General features: G+C 43.5%; 4 protein-coding genes across 4 annotated transcripts in view; 1 reads left to right on the plus strand and 3 right to left on the minus strand.

Annotated features, from left to right (window-relative positions):
- The window catches only part of trap1 (TNF receptor-associated protein 1), a 10,617-nt gene extending 6,316 nt beyond the window's left edge, over positions 1–4,301 (plus strand). The window contains exons 12-18 of the mRNA XM_005744373.1: positions 346–493; positions 592–777; positions 916–1,054; positions 1,135–1,220; positions 2,691–2,836; positions 2,923–2,995; positions 3,379–4,301. Of these exons, the coding sequence (XP_005744430.1) occupies positions 346–493; positions 592–777; positions 916–1,054; positions 1,135–1,220; positions 2,691–2,836; positions 2,923–2,995; positions 3,379–3,480 (880 nt within the window). The 3' untranslated portion in view covers positions 3,481–4,301. The remainder of the gene's footprint in view (positions 1–345; positions 494–591; positions 778–915; positions 1,055–1,134; positions 1,221–2,690; positions 2,837–2,922; positions 2,996–3,378) is intronic.
- Positions 4,302–4,599: 298 nt separating this feature from the next.
- LOC102210070 (protein FAM195A-like) lies at positions 4,600–7,905 on the minus strand. The gene is made up of 5 exons (XM_005744374.2): positions 7,378–7,905; positions 7,200–7,269; positions 6,621–6,760; positions 5,719–5,808; positions 4,600–4,715 (listed from the first exon to the last, which is right to left on the minus strand). The coding sequence occupies exons 1-5, from the start codon at positions 7,430–7,432 to the stop codon at positions 4,645–4,647; spliced, it is 426 nt and encodes a 141-aa protein (XP_005744431.1). The 5' UTR covers positions 7,433–7,905; the 3' UTR covers positions 4,600–4,644.
- Positions 7,906–10,194: 2,289 nt separating this feature from the next.
- On the minus strand, positions 10,195–14,710 carry LOC102210663 (glycerophosphodiester phosphodiesterase 1-like). Its single transcript, XM_005744376.1, has 6 exons — positions 13,772–14,710; positions 13,079–13,254; positions 12,095–12,200; positions 11,812–11,904; positions 11,279–11,490; positions 10,195–11,050 (listed from the first exon to the last, which is right to left on the minus strand). Exons 1-6 carry the CDS (start codon positions 14,036–14,038, stop codon positions 10,903–10,905), a joined length of 1,002 nt encoding a protein of 333 aa, XP_005744433.1. The 5' UTR covers positions 14,039–14,710; the 3' UTR covers positions 10,195–10,902.
- Positions 14,705–15,296, minus strand: part of dnaaf5 (dynein axonemal assembly factor 5) — a 29,616-nt gene continuing 29,024 nt past the window's right edge. Inside the window, exon 13 of the mRNA XM_005744375.1 lies at positions 14,705–14,923. Coding sequence (XP_005744432.1) covers positions 14,769–14,923 — 155 coding nt within the window. The 3' untranslated portion in view covers positions 14,705–14,768. The remainder of the gene's footprint in view (positions 14,924–15,296) is intronic.

Raw genomic sequence — 15,296 nt, forward strand, 5'->3', positions numbered from 1 at the left:
CGTTTTAAAAAAAGGGACTGAATTATCTCCCAACACGGCTGTAACCACGCATCTCATTGACCGCTCACCTTCTTCTGGAAACCGCTCCACACAGAGTTTCGTGACCTCAGAGGAAACGACTATAGTTCGTTACAAAAAAATCTCCTCTAAAATATGCATGTGCAAAATCAAAGCCATGACGGTAACCTGTGCTTTGACTATGCATTAAAATAGAGGTTTGACATCACTAGAGCATATCAGCGAGAAGACTGACCCCTTACACTAAAACCGTGCAGTCAATTTTTCCGTTCTTCGCTTGTTCTCCCCTCGATGTTTGCTCATTTCTCTACCGTCTCCTTTCTTTAGGAAGCTTCGTGATGTTCTGCAGCAGAGGGTGATCCGCTTCCTGCTGGACCAGAGCAAAAAGGAGCCAGAGAAGTACAGCAAGTTCTTTGAGGACTACGGCCTCTTCATGAGGGAAGGCATCGTCACCACACAGGAACAAGATGTCAAGGTTTGCACCAGAGCTTTGCATTGAAATGACACAGATTTTTAAAGGTTAGCAGAAACACTTTGAGTCTGAGTCACGCTCCGTGCCCTCGCTCTTTGTAGGAGGATATCGCAAAGCTGCTGAGATTCGAGTCGTCGGCTTTGCCGGCCGGCCAGCAGACCAATCTGATGGAGTACGCGTCCCGCATGAAGGCAGGCACGCGTAACATCTACTACCTGTGTGCCCCCAACAGACATCTCGCAGAGCACTCCCCCTACTACGAAGCCATGAAGCAGAAGGACATGGAGGTAAGACTTGGACTCGAGTTAGCCAGCAGCCGGGTAACCCGAGCTGATCATTATCCTGATTAATCAAGAACAGGTGCTGCTTATAGCTTCACTATAACAAACTGCCGTGTCTCCATTTGCGTACGTGCACGTATGCAGGTGCTCTTCTGCTACGAGCAGTTCGATGAGCTGACCCTGCTGCATCTCAGAGAGTTTGACAAGAAGAAGCTGATCTCAGTCGAGACCGACATCGTGGTCGATCACTACAAGGAGGAGAAGTATGAAGACAGCAAGCCAGGTGTGCCCGTCTTTCACAAGAGCCTCTCGCTGTTTCAGCTGTAGACTTGACTCCTGCTCATCGTCTTTTCTTCCTCGCAGCATCCGAGCGCCTGACGCAGGAGCAGGCTGACGACCTCATGGCCTGGATGAAGAACTCGCTTGGACCCCGTGTGACTAACATAAAGGTAAGAGAGGAACATTTGCATGCCTGAGATACCTGAAATGACTGTTTCTGAATTCGGCTGATGGGTTCTTGGAGGCTTGTTGGTCGTCTCTATCCACACCTTCGATCGCTTTGTTTCCTTTCTTTTTTGTCCTTTTTCTTTCTGCACAGTTGTAGATTTGTAAAGTTTTGTGGGAAGAGCGTGAACTTTAGGTCCTGAAGGAGGGTATGATGGGAAAAGTTAAACACTTTTCTAAAGTGCTGGTTAAATCAGATTGGGAGCTGTGGTGAATGATCGGCTGATTTCCTGTCACGGACTCAATTTTAACCGTCGTGTCGGTAAATAAAAAACAATGATGTGGAAGCTTGCTTCCTCTATGTGAACTAAGCAAAGTGTGACTAATTCTGACACAGTTAGGGCGACTCGGACCTTAGTTTTTACGTTCGTAAACAGATTACAAGCCAACATCTTCACAGAAGCTCCAAAGCTTCACGTCAGGAATTTCAGGATGAAATCGGCTTGAAAATGCGATTATTTGTGAGTTTGACTCAGTTTATAATGTGAACCAATGAGAGACATCAAAGTTCAGCACAACCAGGCTTTCTTTGGCTCAACAAAACCTAAAACCCCAGGTGGAGAGAACGGGTATCACTACAGGAGTAATCAGCTTTCTGCTTCAGGCTCTGTATGAGGAGTTTTGTGGGTCATGGGACTCTTCTTTCACACAGTGATCAGTATGAGTAGCACCTGCTCTAATCACAGATGTTATCAGAGGGTGATAATGAAATGGTGATTAAAAATCTATAAGGAACATAAAACACACAAAAAGGACGAGACAGTCCGAGCAGAGGACAGAAGATCGTTAATCAGAGGACAGGAAATCACCTGATTGGATTTTTCTCTGTACAGAGTAGTAATAAAAACATTTTAAGTTAATCATTTTAGTTGCTTAATTATTATCAGTGCTAATAAAGTGACGGCTGCACATTAAAGGCCTGAAACTTTAAACTACATTTAAACATTTAAGGTGACAGTCACACAGCGTGGGAATCTATTTGGCTGAAAACGATTTGGCACATTCACACATCACACACACATCACATCATCACCTGTGGCGGCAGACGGCCGCCCCTCGCTGAGCCCGTTTCTGCTGGAGGCTTCTTCCTGTTAAAAGGGAGTTTTCCTTCCCACTGTCGACAGAGTGCTTGCTCACAGGAACTCACCTGATTTTTGGGGTTTTCTCTGTTATTTTGCAGGGTGTTTAATCTTAACTGTTGTTGTGATTTGGTGCTATATGAATAAAGCTTTAAGGGAAATGAACATTTACACATTTCCTGCATCATTAAATGGACATTCCAGTAACAATGGGCGTCACAGTTTGTCCTCTGTTTTGGTAACAACCATTTCATGTTAAGCACCTTGAGAAACAGATTTAAACGTCTCTTTGTTACCACCGTGTGCTGTAGTTAATTTTCTCCTCTGGCACTTTAGCTGACGCCTCGTCTGGACACCCACCCGGCCATGATCACAGTGCTGGAAATGGGCGCCGCACGCCACTTCCTCCGCACCCAGCAGCTGGCCCGCACTGCTGAGGAGAGAGCCCAAATACTGCAGCCCACACTGGAGATCAATGCAGGGTGTGTGTGTGGACAAATTGTACTGGGTGGAGAGTGGGAGAAAGTGGGTTTTTGTCCTCTTCTGACTGCGCTCTGCTTTCTCACAGACACGATCTGATCAAGAAGTTGTTCGCACTGAAGGACACAAACTCTGAGCTGGCTGGATTATTACTGGAGCAGGTACTGTGCTCAGTCATTTCATCTCTTTGCTCTTTGCCCATTTTTTCCATTAATGATCTCTAAACCAAAAAAAACAAAAAACGCCATATCACAATTTTTAACACTTTCCTTATATTTAGAAGAACAAAAATGAAATGTCAAATGTGTTTTAATGAAAAAATAAGGGATGTGTTGTAGTGCTGTCAGATACTGCAAATTTTGGTAAATACAGGGCTAATATTGCCAATACCGATACAATAAGCATGTTATTATCAGTGTAAAACGTTGCCCAGCCTTTCTCTGCAGGCAGGATGCCATTAGCTTGTTCACTGGAGAGATTTTATGGTAATTTGTTTTAACTGGTAGCAGTGCAGCTTCTATAGTTTTACTTTTATTTTTTCCAGATCTATGACAATGCCATGATCGCAGCCGGCTTGAACGATGATCCTCGACCGATGATTTCCCGCCTCAACGACCTCCTGACCAAAGCTTTAGAGAAGCACTGAGAGCGGCCCGCAGACACACTCTGCTTTGGTGAAAGCGGCCTGTAGCCTGGAGCATTCGCAGCAGCTCAATGGTCGATAAAGCCAGAGAACTAGACTTTATAAAGAATACGCCACCTCTTTTCGCCTCTCAAGACTTTCATTTCCACCGGTGCAGCAGGCGTGAAGGCTGAAACAGGAACTGCCTGAAGACTCTCCATAAACACTTCAGTGTCTCTACGCTTTGTGTTCTTTGGTCCTGGTTGCACCGGTCTGTTGTTACAGTGTGACTTTGCCATTACGCTCACTCTTAGTGTACTTTCAGTTAATAGCCAGGCTCATTCTTAATCACATCATGAATACTCCAGGCTTCTAAGTGAGCGCTGAACTTCTGATGTGCTGCTGCCAGCTGGACTCATCTTAAATATCTGATATTTTTCCAAGTTTGGATTTATAAGGAAACTTTATTGGTCTTCCTTTTGGAAATGTGCCACTTCTAAGTTTCCAGATAATCTGGTTTTTCAGAGTAACAACCTCGTCTTTGAGGTACAAATTGTGCAGAAAAACATTGTCCAGCTCAACCACAAGGACACTTAAGAGTAAATCTTCACCTCTCAGCACATTTGAAATTCAGCCTGGTAGTTTGTAATCTTTCGCTGTTCTCACTGTTTTTGCTTGAACCATTTTTCTTACGCTCGTTAGTTTTGTGGTGTTAAAATGTTTCTGAGCAGCGGTTTGCGCTCGTACTCTGAGACTCTGCTGCATTCAGGAAGCGGTAAACGTCATTTCAGATAGTGTGAGGATTTATGGAGTCTTGTCAGCAAATAAACACTGATTCAACATAATGCCAGGTTAAAGAAATGAAGCTGTAATCTTGAACTTCTTTAAAATACAATTTTACTGCATTTCAAAGTAACATCTCTGCTGTAAGAGAGAAAATAAGATGAACCTCAGTTTTAAGACTTCATCCTTCTGTGTGCAGTCTGTCTGCACGGCTGTGTGACCGCACAAGTTCAAGTGGTTCTCAGGAGTTTCTCTGTCCACCGTTATCAACACTGTCAGTCCATTTCAACCACATCTGGGCACTTTGACCCATCAGAACTCCCGCCCAGGCTTCCTCTTCTTTTGTGAGCCGTCATCGCGGTCTCACCTCCAGACTGTCCAAGAGCATCGAATCCCAGAGGAGCGTCAGGAGAGCTTATCTATGTTTTCCAAGAAGCGTTGGGCCCACCATTCATCCAAATCTATGGGCACAAAGTCTGAGAAGAAAACGGAAATTAAACCATTAGATACATCTTTGTCCATGGCGTGGACGGTTGAGAACAAATATGTCAAAAGGATGAAAAATAAAGAATCACTAAATATTACGCTTTTCTCTTCATCTATAAATTTTCCTTACCACCTATTCAATACACTACTCCACTGCTGCATTTAGCCCAGTGGTAAAAGGTAATCCACTCAACCTGTGAGCTAAACCATCAAACTGCAACAACAGCATTTTTAATGAGTCTTCAGTGCCCTCTTGTGGTCACAAGGAGGAACTGCGACGATGTAGTAAATTCAAAGTAAACGCATTTTTAAATCTCATTTAAAAAAAAGAAATGAGAAACGTAAAAACTTCAAAAATAAATACTAGCATCTTTTACATCAAGCTGTCTTACATAATGCTACGATATATATTTAACACTGCCGACTTTCATCAGTTACGTCTGCCTGCTGGGAATCTAAAGTGATCATCGCCCTCCGGTGGTCATAAGGCGGAACTGCAACAGCTCAGTCACACCACCACATTAAAAGTTAGAGAACCAACGAGTTGTATTTAATGTATTTTTATTTGACTCATCTTATTCATGAGTTTTGGATTTTTGTTCTGGGCTAGAGGTCTTAGTATTATTATGATCACTGTTACATGTAAAAACAAAAAACCTACAAATACCATGAAAACGTGTGTGTGAGCTTTCCCTATGCATTGCTATAATAAAATTTTAGAATGAGTCAGATTTGACCCGTTACTGTGGGCTATGCTATTTGGCTGTTATAAACCAGAGCGACCTACTGCACAGGTTGCAACAGCCTGTGAGCTGCAGCTAGATGAAATATGATTGTTACACTTGCACTAAATAAATAAAAATCTCAGGACTTTTTTGTCACAGTGCGTAAAAAAAAAAAAAAAAAAAAAAAAAAAAAAAAAACAAAAAAAAAAAACCCACAGACTTGGGGTCTGAAGACAATACAAAAAGGAAAAACAGTAGCTATACTCACCGTCCATGTGTGGGCTGGGAGTGGCCTCTTTATAATGCACTGCTTTCTGTGCAGCCTGGCCCACCTCCTGCTGTAGCACCTCCTGCCAGGCTGAAAACACAAGACTTCGGTCAGTAAAGCCACCATGAACACCAAAATGTCCTCTGTCCAGTCCTACACTCCAGGGCCACACCCACAGTGCCTAACAAGTAAAGTCCAGCAACTGTTTCAGAGGCATACCTCTGACCAATGTTTGTGTTCCAAACAGTGAAGCACGTGGTCACAAACTGTGTGTGTGCTTGTACACTACGATTGAGTTCAACTTTGGCAGCTGTCTCCAGGTCACGACTTTGAGGAGCCCCCAGTGGATACGTTTGATTATACAATTTGTATTTCAGTGAACAGAAAAGAACCAATCCAACCTGAACAGAAAGGCGGTGTCAGGCCTACTTTGTGCCCTTGTCCAGTCAGTGCCAAGGTTACTCAAGTCGTTTATGAGCTGCTGTGACTGAGCTTCAATGCCAACAACAGGACACACAGTGTAAGAACCACTGAGCCAAGTGGGGGATCTCCTGGAGACCTGCTGGGTTTGTGAATGTTAAAAAGAAGCCCAAACTTCAAATCCGGGTCACCAGACCCAACAATCCTGTCAGAACGCTTTGGTGCTCTTCTTTAAAGTGATGCCTAGATTTAAAGCCCAAGCCTGAAATGTCATTTCTTTCAGCACATGTGCCAGCGTGGGTCAAGAGGAGATTGATGTGGGCGTGAGAGCATTTTTCTGCTCAGTGCCTATCAGTGTCAGAGCAGCTGTGTGGGTGAGGCCTTGGAGGGAAGAAGGGGCTGGTTAGCATCTTGATAGTAAAACAATGTCATTCACAAAACAGCAAGTGAGGAATGAGTGTAACGGTCTCTCACTTTCTTACCCTCAGAGACAAACTTGACATTTTCTTCATGTGACAGCGTGAAACTCTCTTCGTGATGATTGTGTGCGGGCAGAGCTGGAGCAGGGTGATGGTATTTCTTACCATTCGGACGGTTGAAAACGATCTTTGGAGCGGGAAGTCTGAAAGGGGGACAAGAGAAGTACTGTGTTGATTTCTGCAAGAAAGAAAGTGCTCATTATCATTCCCAAGCAGGAACTTTAAGTGATATCCTATATCCAAGAAAGGCTGGTTAAGCAGGAGTAAGAAGTTACAACAGCTGAATGAGGGACCTTGTGATCCAAGGTCACACACACATGAACAGGGCCAGTCTGCCTGGCTGGTTCAAACCAAAAATCATAAAAACCCAACAGAGTAGGCAGGCCAAGCTCAGAGAAAACCAGAGCGGAGTTTTATTCAATCACCAAGGCATCAGCTGATGAACAATTGCTGCGGTCTCTAGCTGATGACGTCCACAGCTGCTAGGACACAGTCATTCACAATCACAACCAAAAGTATCTGAAAAAACTATAATGCAATCATTTCTTTACAATTGTCTCCTTTCACGACCTGTGCACCTACCCAGGCATATTCCAGGACGTTTGTTTGTGCTTGAAGTCACTGATTTTGCTGTCCAGCTGCTGTGTGGGCCCTGGAGAGCAAGACAAAGAGGATAAAACAACTTGTTATCAGCAGTCCGGAGAGGTGAAAGTGGGTTTTCCGGTGTGCCGTGCTTCATAGTTTAGCCCCACAGTCTCACCTGTGCGTCGCTGCGTGACCAGTTTGCTGGGACCTCTTGTAATTGTGTACATCATGCGCGGGCGGCTTCACCTGTGATCCCCGAGTTCGACACTTTGAAGTGTGAAGCAAAGCACGTACATCCAAGAAGCTCTTCTGATGTGAGAAGCTGATCAATCCACTGAGCTGGGGCACGAGAGTGTGCAAACTGTTCGGTAACCTCGTGAAGCAGAGCAGTGCGCCACGCGTAAAAAACACAACAACCCCAAAAACTAGCGACCAGTGCACAGTCAGAGTCCCGTCTCTCCGTGTGCCCCGATCACTCACAAAACGTAAGTCACTTTGGTGCTAAGGTGTCCTGGCCGGCCACAATGTCACACAACCTGAAACAGCGGCAGTCATTCGTAAGACACGAGACGCACACGGTCACCGTCTCGACGTGCCTACACGCCTCCTTTGGCGCTTTAAAGCGACAGCGTCCCCCGAGTGTGAAGTGAGACTTGCAGAGGTGTAATGAAGCTTGTTTCACTAATTTGCCTCAGGCGAGAGCGAAAAGGCAAGATGATTTCACGTTATCGCGATGATTCGGCCTCAGTGTGACGAATAAGACACTAAAATCGGGTCAGATGAGTGACGTGTATGTGCTTCAACAAGCAGCAAATGCGCCAACGATGTCTGTGTTTACAGTACACACAGGTGAGCACAGGTGCACCAACAGTAACACATCTGTGGGAGTTCTCCCCCAGTTCAATTCTGAGGCTCAAAAAGTTAATTTTGTACGTTGGTCTGATATTGTTTGCAGCATTTCGCACCATTAGTGCGTCAATTCATGATTGAAATATATTTATTTGCGTCCTGGTTCTCAGTCAGAGTGTAACCAGGTCGATCCCAAGCCCGGGCGGGAGTTCTCGATACCAAGGCCCCTTTTGTTTCTTCTGTAACCTTTTAAGGGGAAAAAACTTCCAAATCTTTCGATGTCTGTATCTCAGATGTGTTGCAGTTAAAGACAAAACAAATACTGCTGTTTTTGATATATATATATATATTTTTTACTTATCTTTACACGAGCACAACTCAAGTGTTCATTAAGAAAGTAAGAAAGCAAACTTTGACCCTGTAAATGAAACTATTAGCAGCAGTTGGACACAGAAACACACCTGAAACATCAGAGGAATAAATATGAGTTACAGTAATGAATGAGATGTTCTGCGTGTGTCACCTCGCATGATTCATGACCCACTTTTTCTCAGATTAAACAAAACCCTCTTTTATTGACACACGCATTAAAACAATATAGAAATATTTGAGTTGGTGCTTCTGCTTGCACTTTTGAATTGTACAATTAACCCATATTATCACTGTCTTACATGCAGCACAGTTTCTTGTGTTTTTGTGCAGCTGCAGGACTAAATAAACATCACAAAGCAGTGACATGAGATCTTTTACCATTATGACAATGTCATCATGACAAGCAGTAAATATGATGCCTAAATGTTATGTAACCACTATATACATACATTGTTGTCTCTTTAAAGGTGCAGTAAAACCTGTGGAAGATCAGCAGCACAGCAGGTAGAGAAAATGCTTATCCCTGGTCCAGGTGAGGTGGAGGTGTTACTGCCCGCAGTAGAATAAAGGTGACAAGCCTGCACATGTTCCTTCATGGTGTAACATGTTTGTATAGCCTGTGTGCCAGCTACAGGTAACTAGAAGAAGAGTCAGATTTTACTGGAAGTTTTCAAAAGGTGGTCTTGAGCAATAGTTCTTTGGGCTTTCTGAAGGTCTTTCAAAGTTTTTGTTTGGACTTTGGCTACTTTTTCACTCATTTTCAGTCCAGTCCTTGTACCTGATCATTTTCAGGGGAATAATTTCGGTTTGTTTGTTTTTGTTAAGGGACTTAACACTTGACCTATGAATAATTCCTATTGTATGTGTCTACACATAACAGACAACTTTCTTTCTAGCAGATATAAAAAAGTATTTTTGCACCAACAAGGTGATTCCCAAACAGCCAAAAACTGAAAAATCCCAGCATGGTGTGCAGCCGGTCCTTACAGCATTTGAGGAAGCTGGACAAGTGCAGGATAAAAGAAGATGTAGTAGTTTCTAAAAACTATATATATCTACAGCATCTGCAGATATATATATGAGCAGGAACAGTACATGAACAGTATGTGAAAGTCATCTTCTTAAGACAAGACACTTCACCCGTTGCCTACTGGTGGTGGTCAGAGGGCCCGGTGGCGCCAGTGTCCGGCAGCCTCACCTCTGTCAGTGCGCCCCAGGGTGGCTGTGGCTACAATGTAGCTTGCCATCACCAGTGTGTGAATGGGTGGATGACTGGATATGTAAAGCGCTTTGGGGTCCTTAGGGACTAGTAAAGCGCTATATAAATACAGGCCATTTACCATTTACATAGGAAAGAAAATTCAGGTTTTAATGCAGAACCTGAGAGATGCATCTGAACCTTCAGTTGAGCCGTCTGCTGTTCACTGAACGCTCATCACAAATGGTCTCGGTGGAAAGACGGCGGTCACGGAGCCATTCGTAAGGAAGGGAAAAGAGGAGAAAAGGCTGAGGTATGCTGAACTACACAAGAACTGGACTGAATGATGTGGACAGCATGACAATGATCCAACACACTCCCAATGCAGTAAAAACAACATGGATAACATACAATAGGAAACTATCGGTCATGGATTGGCCTCTGCAGAGCTCGAGCCTCAACTTTACTGAAGCGTCTTGACACAAAAAGCAGAAACATCCAAAGAAGAGCTTTGAATGTCCTTCAAGAAGCCTGGGAACTACTCCTGAAGATTACTCAAAGATATATAAAGAAACAAGTGTTAGCTCAAGACTTTTGCACAACACTGTAAACCGGTGTATTTCTGTGGAACTGGTTGCCATCACAGAATTAGCTAGCACCAAACTTCTAGCTTTATTCCATTTTATAATTTATCTTTCAGTATTATCAACACTCTCACTTTATTATATAGGATTTTTAGGATTATTAAAAGGAAAAATGACATGTGTTGCTATTCTTTAAAAATAAACTGCACTGGTTATGAATCTGGCAGATCTCCACCTAAAAGTCAGCTCCTCGTGAGGCGCTGCAGCACTTCAGTCGTGACCACTCGTTCTTCTGCTTCTTTGATTTCACTACACACCATGCACGCTCATCATTTTTGCAGCACCGAGCAGGTTTTGAGCTGTGACTGTTCCCATCCCAGGCTGACACTGTTCACTCTGAGGTGTACTGTAATGTCCTGAGATTTCTGAGGGAATTCAAGTTGAAGGGTCACCATTTTGACACAGAGGAGATTTATGGAAGAGCAAGAGGACTTCCTAAGGAGGCTGCCTTGAAGGGGAGATTAACCACTTTAAATCGGGTATGGTTTTTATTTACTTGTACGCAGGAGTAGAAATGAATGATTGCACTTCTTAATCATACCCTTTGTCAAACCAACGAGTTTCTAAGATCTAATTTGGTTATATTGAGAACCTGTAAGTCTGGAAGATTTCTGTGTGTGTGGCTGTGTGGTATCGCTCAATAATGAGGATCACAGTCCTCCAGCAGACTGTCAGTCATGTAGCTGATCTTCAGCAGGTTTTGGTAGTACTCCTTCTCCACAGCAGTGTTAACAGTCCAGCCCACCACCTCCACTCCTCGCTCTGCCCAATACTGAACATAGTCCCTGATTGAAAGGAAAGAGAACAAACTCAATTGTGCAATTCTCACGCAGCAAAAATATTTCAAAAATCGAGAGGTGGCTCGAGACTTTTGCACAGTACTTTTAAACACTAAATATGAAGTTAATCATTTATGAGTAACAGATGAATCAAAACCACCTTCCTGTTGGTCACCGTTGGTCTGCAACAACACAGTCTACGGCAAAATAAACTACCTGTCAACTCTCAATTACCGTGAGATGAAGTCTTTCTGCACAAGAATGGCAGAGATCCCACAAAGTTTCCACAGTACGCGATGGTGGGCCCAGTCCAACAAGACGTCCAGAACACCGGTCCACAACTGGCTCCACGTCGACAGAGAACGAGGCGTGCCGTCTCCAAAACGGCTCAGTCTCCAGGGCCGGTGGGTGAGAGCTGTGATCACGTGGGGGTCAGTCTGACGCATCTGCGGACCAGAAGAGGACAAAGGTCAACACAGTGCAGGTTTTAGTAGTTAGTAGAGCCTTTTATTTCGTTTAAACAAATACAGTGGATTGAATTAAATCTGTACCGGTGGTGAGCAAGAAAGTCTTGGGTGATAAATCTCAGCAGGGCCCATCACTGCCACACAAAATGACATCACTGCCTCCATAAAACAGAGGCTGATTACGAGAAGCTGAAATCACTCACAGAATTCCTCCTCCTAAACATTATCCTAAACCGTTATGATTGGAGTTGTTTTTGACTGATTTTCATGATTAGTGTAATTCAGGAGTTTTTGAATTACCTTGTAGATGACTTTGGGTTCAAAGGAGGAAACAACGCTGGAGTTGTAAAGCACCGGGAACTTCTTAAACATGTTGTGAAGCACTGATACAGCCTGTAAAGCAGGGGAATGAACAACACAAGTACTATAACTGTGCGGTAACGTCAGTCTCTTTCTTTTTTTATTACAATCATTGCATTAGTTCAGCTAGCGTGTAGTTTTTCTCTTTTCTTCGAGAGCCTTGTATGTATGTTGAGTAATGTATCCATAAGCCTGTTAGGTTAGCGCTTAGTGTATGTAGTACCATATCAGGTTGACCTTTGACATCAAAGAAGATGGTCAGCTGGTGCCTGATGCATTCCTCCACAGCTTCCTGCAGAGTTGGAACCTTCTCTACATTAAATCTGTCCCTGCAAATTAAAAGAAACCATTGGAAAACTGACATAACTCCCTGTTCTTACTGGTTACTGGTCTATGAACTACATCTGTATAAAGCTGGTGGTCAGAAGTTTGCATCAACTCATTTATGCTTACAATGAGCATAAATGTCTCATTGTAAGCATAAATATATGATTTCTTTGAGCTGTTCTTTTTCCAGGATGATTTCACATTACACATCTTTAATGACTTTGAAAGCAAGAAGTGGGTGCACAAGTTTGAATTTATTTTGGATTTTCTCTAATCCACACACGGTCAAAAGTATAGATACACACCCACTAATATTTGGTTAAATGCTCGCAGTAAGTTGCACCTCAAACAGATGCCTTTGGTAGCCATAAACAAGTTTCTTGCTTCTAACTCAAACTGGATATTTGACCACTCCTCTTGACTGAATTGACAATCTACAAGTATAACTGGCAGCAAAAGAGCCCCAGAGCTTGATGCTACCACCACCATGCCTGAAATTTGGTATAGTGTTCTCAGGTTTGCAACCACAAGATATTTGACTCATCCGTGTGGAAAGACGCGAGAATAAAGGTGTCATTTTTGGAGCATGATGAGTGTATGTAAGGTTTTTGACCACAACTGTGTACATTCCATTAGTTTTATTCTACGTCTATGAAAAGAGATGCACTATTAAATCATTTTGTTGAAAAATACACATATAGACAAAAATAAGGAGGAAAAAAAGACAAAAGGAGAACCAAAGTTTCTGCATTTCTAAAACTGTGAACCTTTGGTGAAAACACTTCTAAGACTCCACATTGAGCAGCTTATTGTTCACAAACACTTTCCCCTTTTTAATTAGCCTAAACACGCTTGAATCACTGATCAATAGGCAGCCTACTTCATCCTGTGGTGAGCAGCAGCATTGAGTCTCCTGAGCTGAACAAACTGAAGTTTGCTGATTGGTCCAGACCCATTGGTGGTTCGGTCCACGGTCTCATCGTGCATCAGGACTGGGACTCCGTCGGCTGTGAAACTCAGGTCCAGTTCCACTCCGGTGGCCCCGTTCCTACTAGCCTAGAGCAGATGTAATGGGACAGAGTGATACAGCGTGAACCAATGTATGATTATATACATGGATGGATGAATTCTGCTGTCCAGAAGACAGATACGATTTTATCTTTGCTTCATACTCATAAAAAGCTGAAAACCAGCCTGTTGAAATAAAAGAAGCATTTCATCCAGAGGTTTAGGCATCTGGATAGATGCTAGGAAGAGAAGGCATTGTGAGATGGAGAGCAGATCTTCATCATAAAGATTATAAACAGCACAGGAGCAGAATCAGGTGCAAGTTGAGTCTGACCTACTTCCACTTATTTCTAACCCCCCCCCCCAAAAGCAGCTGAAAAACACCAAGAAAACCTGCTTTTACTGCAAAAGTAACAGCGACAGCATGTCTCAGCAATGGCTTTTAACCCAAGGGGCTGTTATTCCAGATAACACCATAATTAAATGTCCCTGCACCTGTCATTTGCTGCAGGTAGATAAGAGACAAGAGGCCTGTGGTTATAAATCAGAGCACTACAGCTCTCACCTCTCTGATCGCTGCCAAGGTGTTCTCCGGAGCGTCGTGGCTTCCTCCGCGGTGCGCCACCACCGGGACGCCGCCGCCTGAGGAGAGAGCGCCGGGCCGCAGGACTCGAGCGGCCCGGTCCGCCGGCACCGGAGGGAAGCGGAACATCACCATGAAGATGTAGAGAAACGCGGTGAGGAGGGTGGCCCAAGTGGCGCTTCTAGTTACCAGTACAACCAGCAGAAACACCACTGAGAAATACACCACCTCATCTCCGATCTGCAGCATGGTGAAAGAACACAGGACGGGATGTTTGTGTCACGGCCGGCTGGGTGGATGCAAAAGTCGCTGTTTAGACACGGCATGGATGGAGCTCTGCTATCAGTACGCGGGTGGCTACATGTTGGAGGCAGATCTCAAATAGATGAGCGAGAATCAGCAGATTGTGAAAAGGATGGATACAGGAGCGCTGCTCTTATCAGTGTGGTGCTGCAGAAATCTATAATGTCCTATTTAAAGAATCAGATTTCATGAAATATAACCTGGATTTAAACATCCAATCAAGTCGGTTTGGACAAATATAAGAAAAGCTAGTGTGCTTTTATTTTGAAGGCAAAAATCACATGACCAGCTCCTCTGACCGGTTTAGTACAAACAGGATATGCACAAACAACCAAACATACACCATTTTGAAAACATTTTTCTTAAAATCAAACATTAGAGCCAAAGGAGTGCAGCCGAGGAATGAATGCAGAACACAGCAAATTAAGGAGACACTGTACATGAATAAAAAGAAATTATTAAAAAATCTTTTCTTTTTTTTTTAAAGAAAATTTAGTCATAAAACTCATAGTACTTTAGAACAATGGTGAGGTAATGAACAGGTCTTGGAAATGTTTTCTACTCTTGCTAAAAAAAACAAACAAAAACAGTTAAATAGACTTCAAAGAACAGAAAGTGAACACTTTTTTTCACAGTTAAGGCACAAACATCTGTCTCTGTTTCTCCGTGTGCAGCGTCACTCCGTGCAGCTTGCTGTGGACTCTGTGGGCAGTGAGCTGATGTGCTGGAGCAGCTGATCGCAGTAGACAGGCCTTCTCTGTTTGTCCCGGACAGCCTCCACCTCCTCCTTCAGAAGTGCAGGGTGCACCGAGCTGCCTTTCTTCAGGATTTCTGCGCGCACACACACACACACACACACACACACACACACACACACACACACACACACACACACACACACACACAGAGAGAGAGAGAAACAAATTCAGAAAGACAGCACACATAAAAGTCAGCATTCTGGATTTGAGCTGGACATCAAATACTTAAAAATTTGGGCCCAAAAATAAATTCCACTCTACACTAAACAACAACAGCGAGCTGATGCTGTCACTCAGTGAGGGGTGACAGTATTAACAAGCTCAAAGCCACTTATAATATTTGCACCATCATCATACTTAACAACTGGCACGCTGTACTTCTCCTAAAGTGCCTCCTCATATTTATCTGTGAACATAAAAATAACTCAGTTTAAAGCTTTAACTAC

Source organism: Pundamilia nyererei, unplaced genomic scaffold (assembly GCF_000239375.1).
Source record: "Pundamilia nyererei isolate P.nyererei 1_Seehausen unplaced genomic scaffold, PunNye1.0 scaffold00142, whole genome shotgun sequence".
NCBI classification, from domain to species: Eukaryota; Metazoa; Chordata; class Actinopteri; order Cichliformes; family Cichlidae; genus Pundamilia; species Pundamilia nyererei.

Bases quoted from the DNA above. Each gene is read 5' to 3' on its own strand.
- LOC102210070 (XM_005744374.2), bottom strand. From the start codon at position 7,432: ATGATGTACACAATTACAAGAGGTCCCAGCAAACTGGTCACGCAGCGA. The intron at 7,270-7,377 runs GTGAGACTGTGG...CTTGCTCTCCAG, and splicing joins GGTCACGCAGCGACGCACAG to GGCCCACACAGCAGCTGGAC. The intron at 4,716-5,718 runs GTGAGTATAGCT...TTTTCTTCTCAG, and splicing joins TCCCAGCCCACACATGGACG to ACTTTGTGCCCATAGATTTG.
- LOC102210663 (XM_005744376.1), bottom strand. From the start codon at position 14,038: ATGCTGCAGATCGGAGATGAGGTGGTGTATTTCTCAGTGGTGTTTCTG. The intron at 11,905-12,094 runs GTACTACATACA...CCTGCTTTACAG, and splicing joins TCAAAGGTCAACCTGATATG to GCTGTATCAGTGCTTCACAA. The intron at 11,491-11,811 runs GTAATTCAAAAA...TCTGGTCCGCAG, and splicing joins AACCCAAAGTCATCTACAAG to ATGCGTCAGACTGACCCCCA.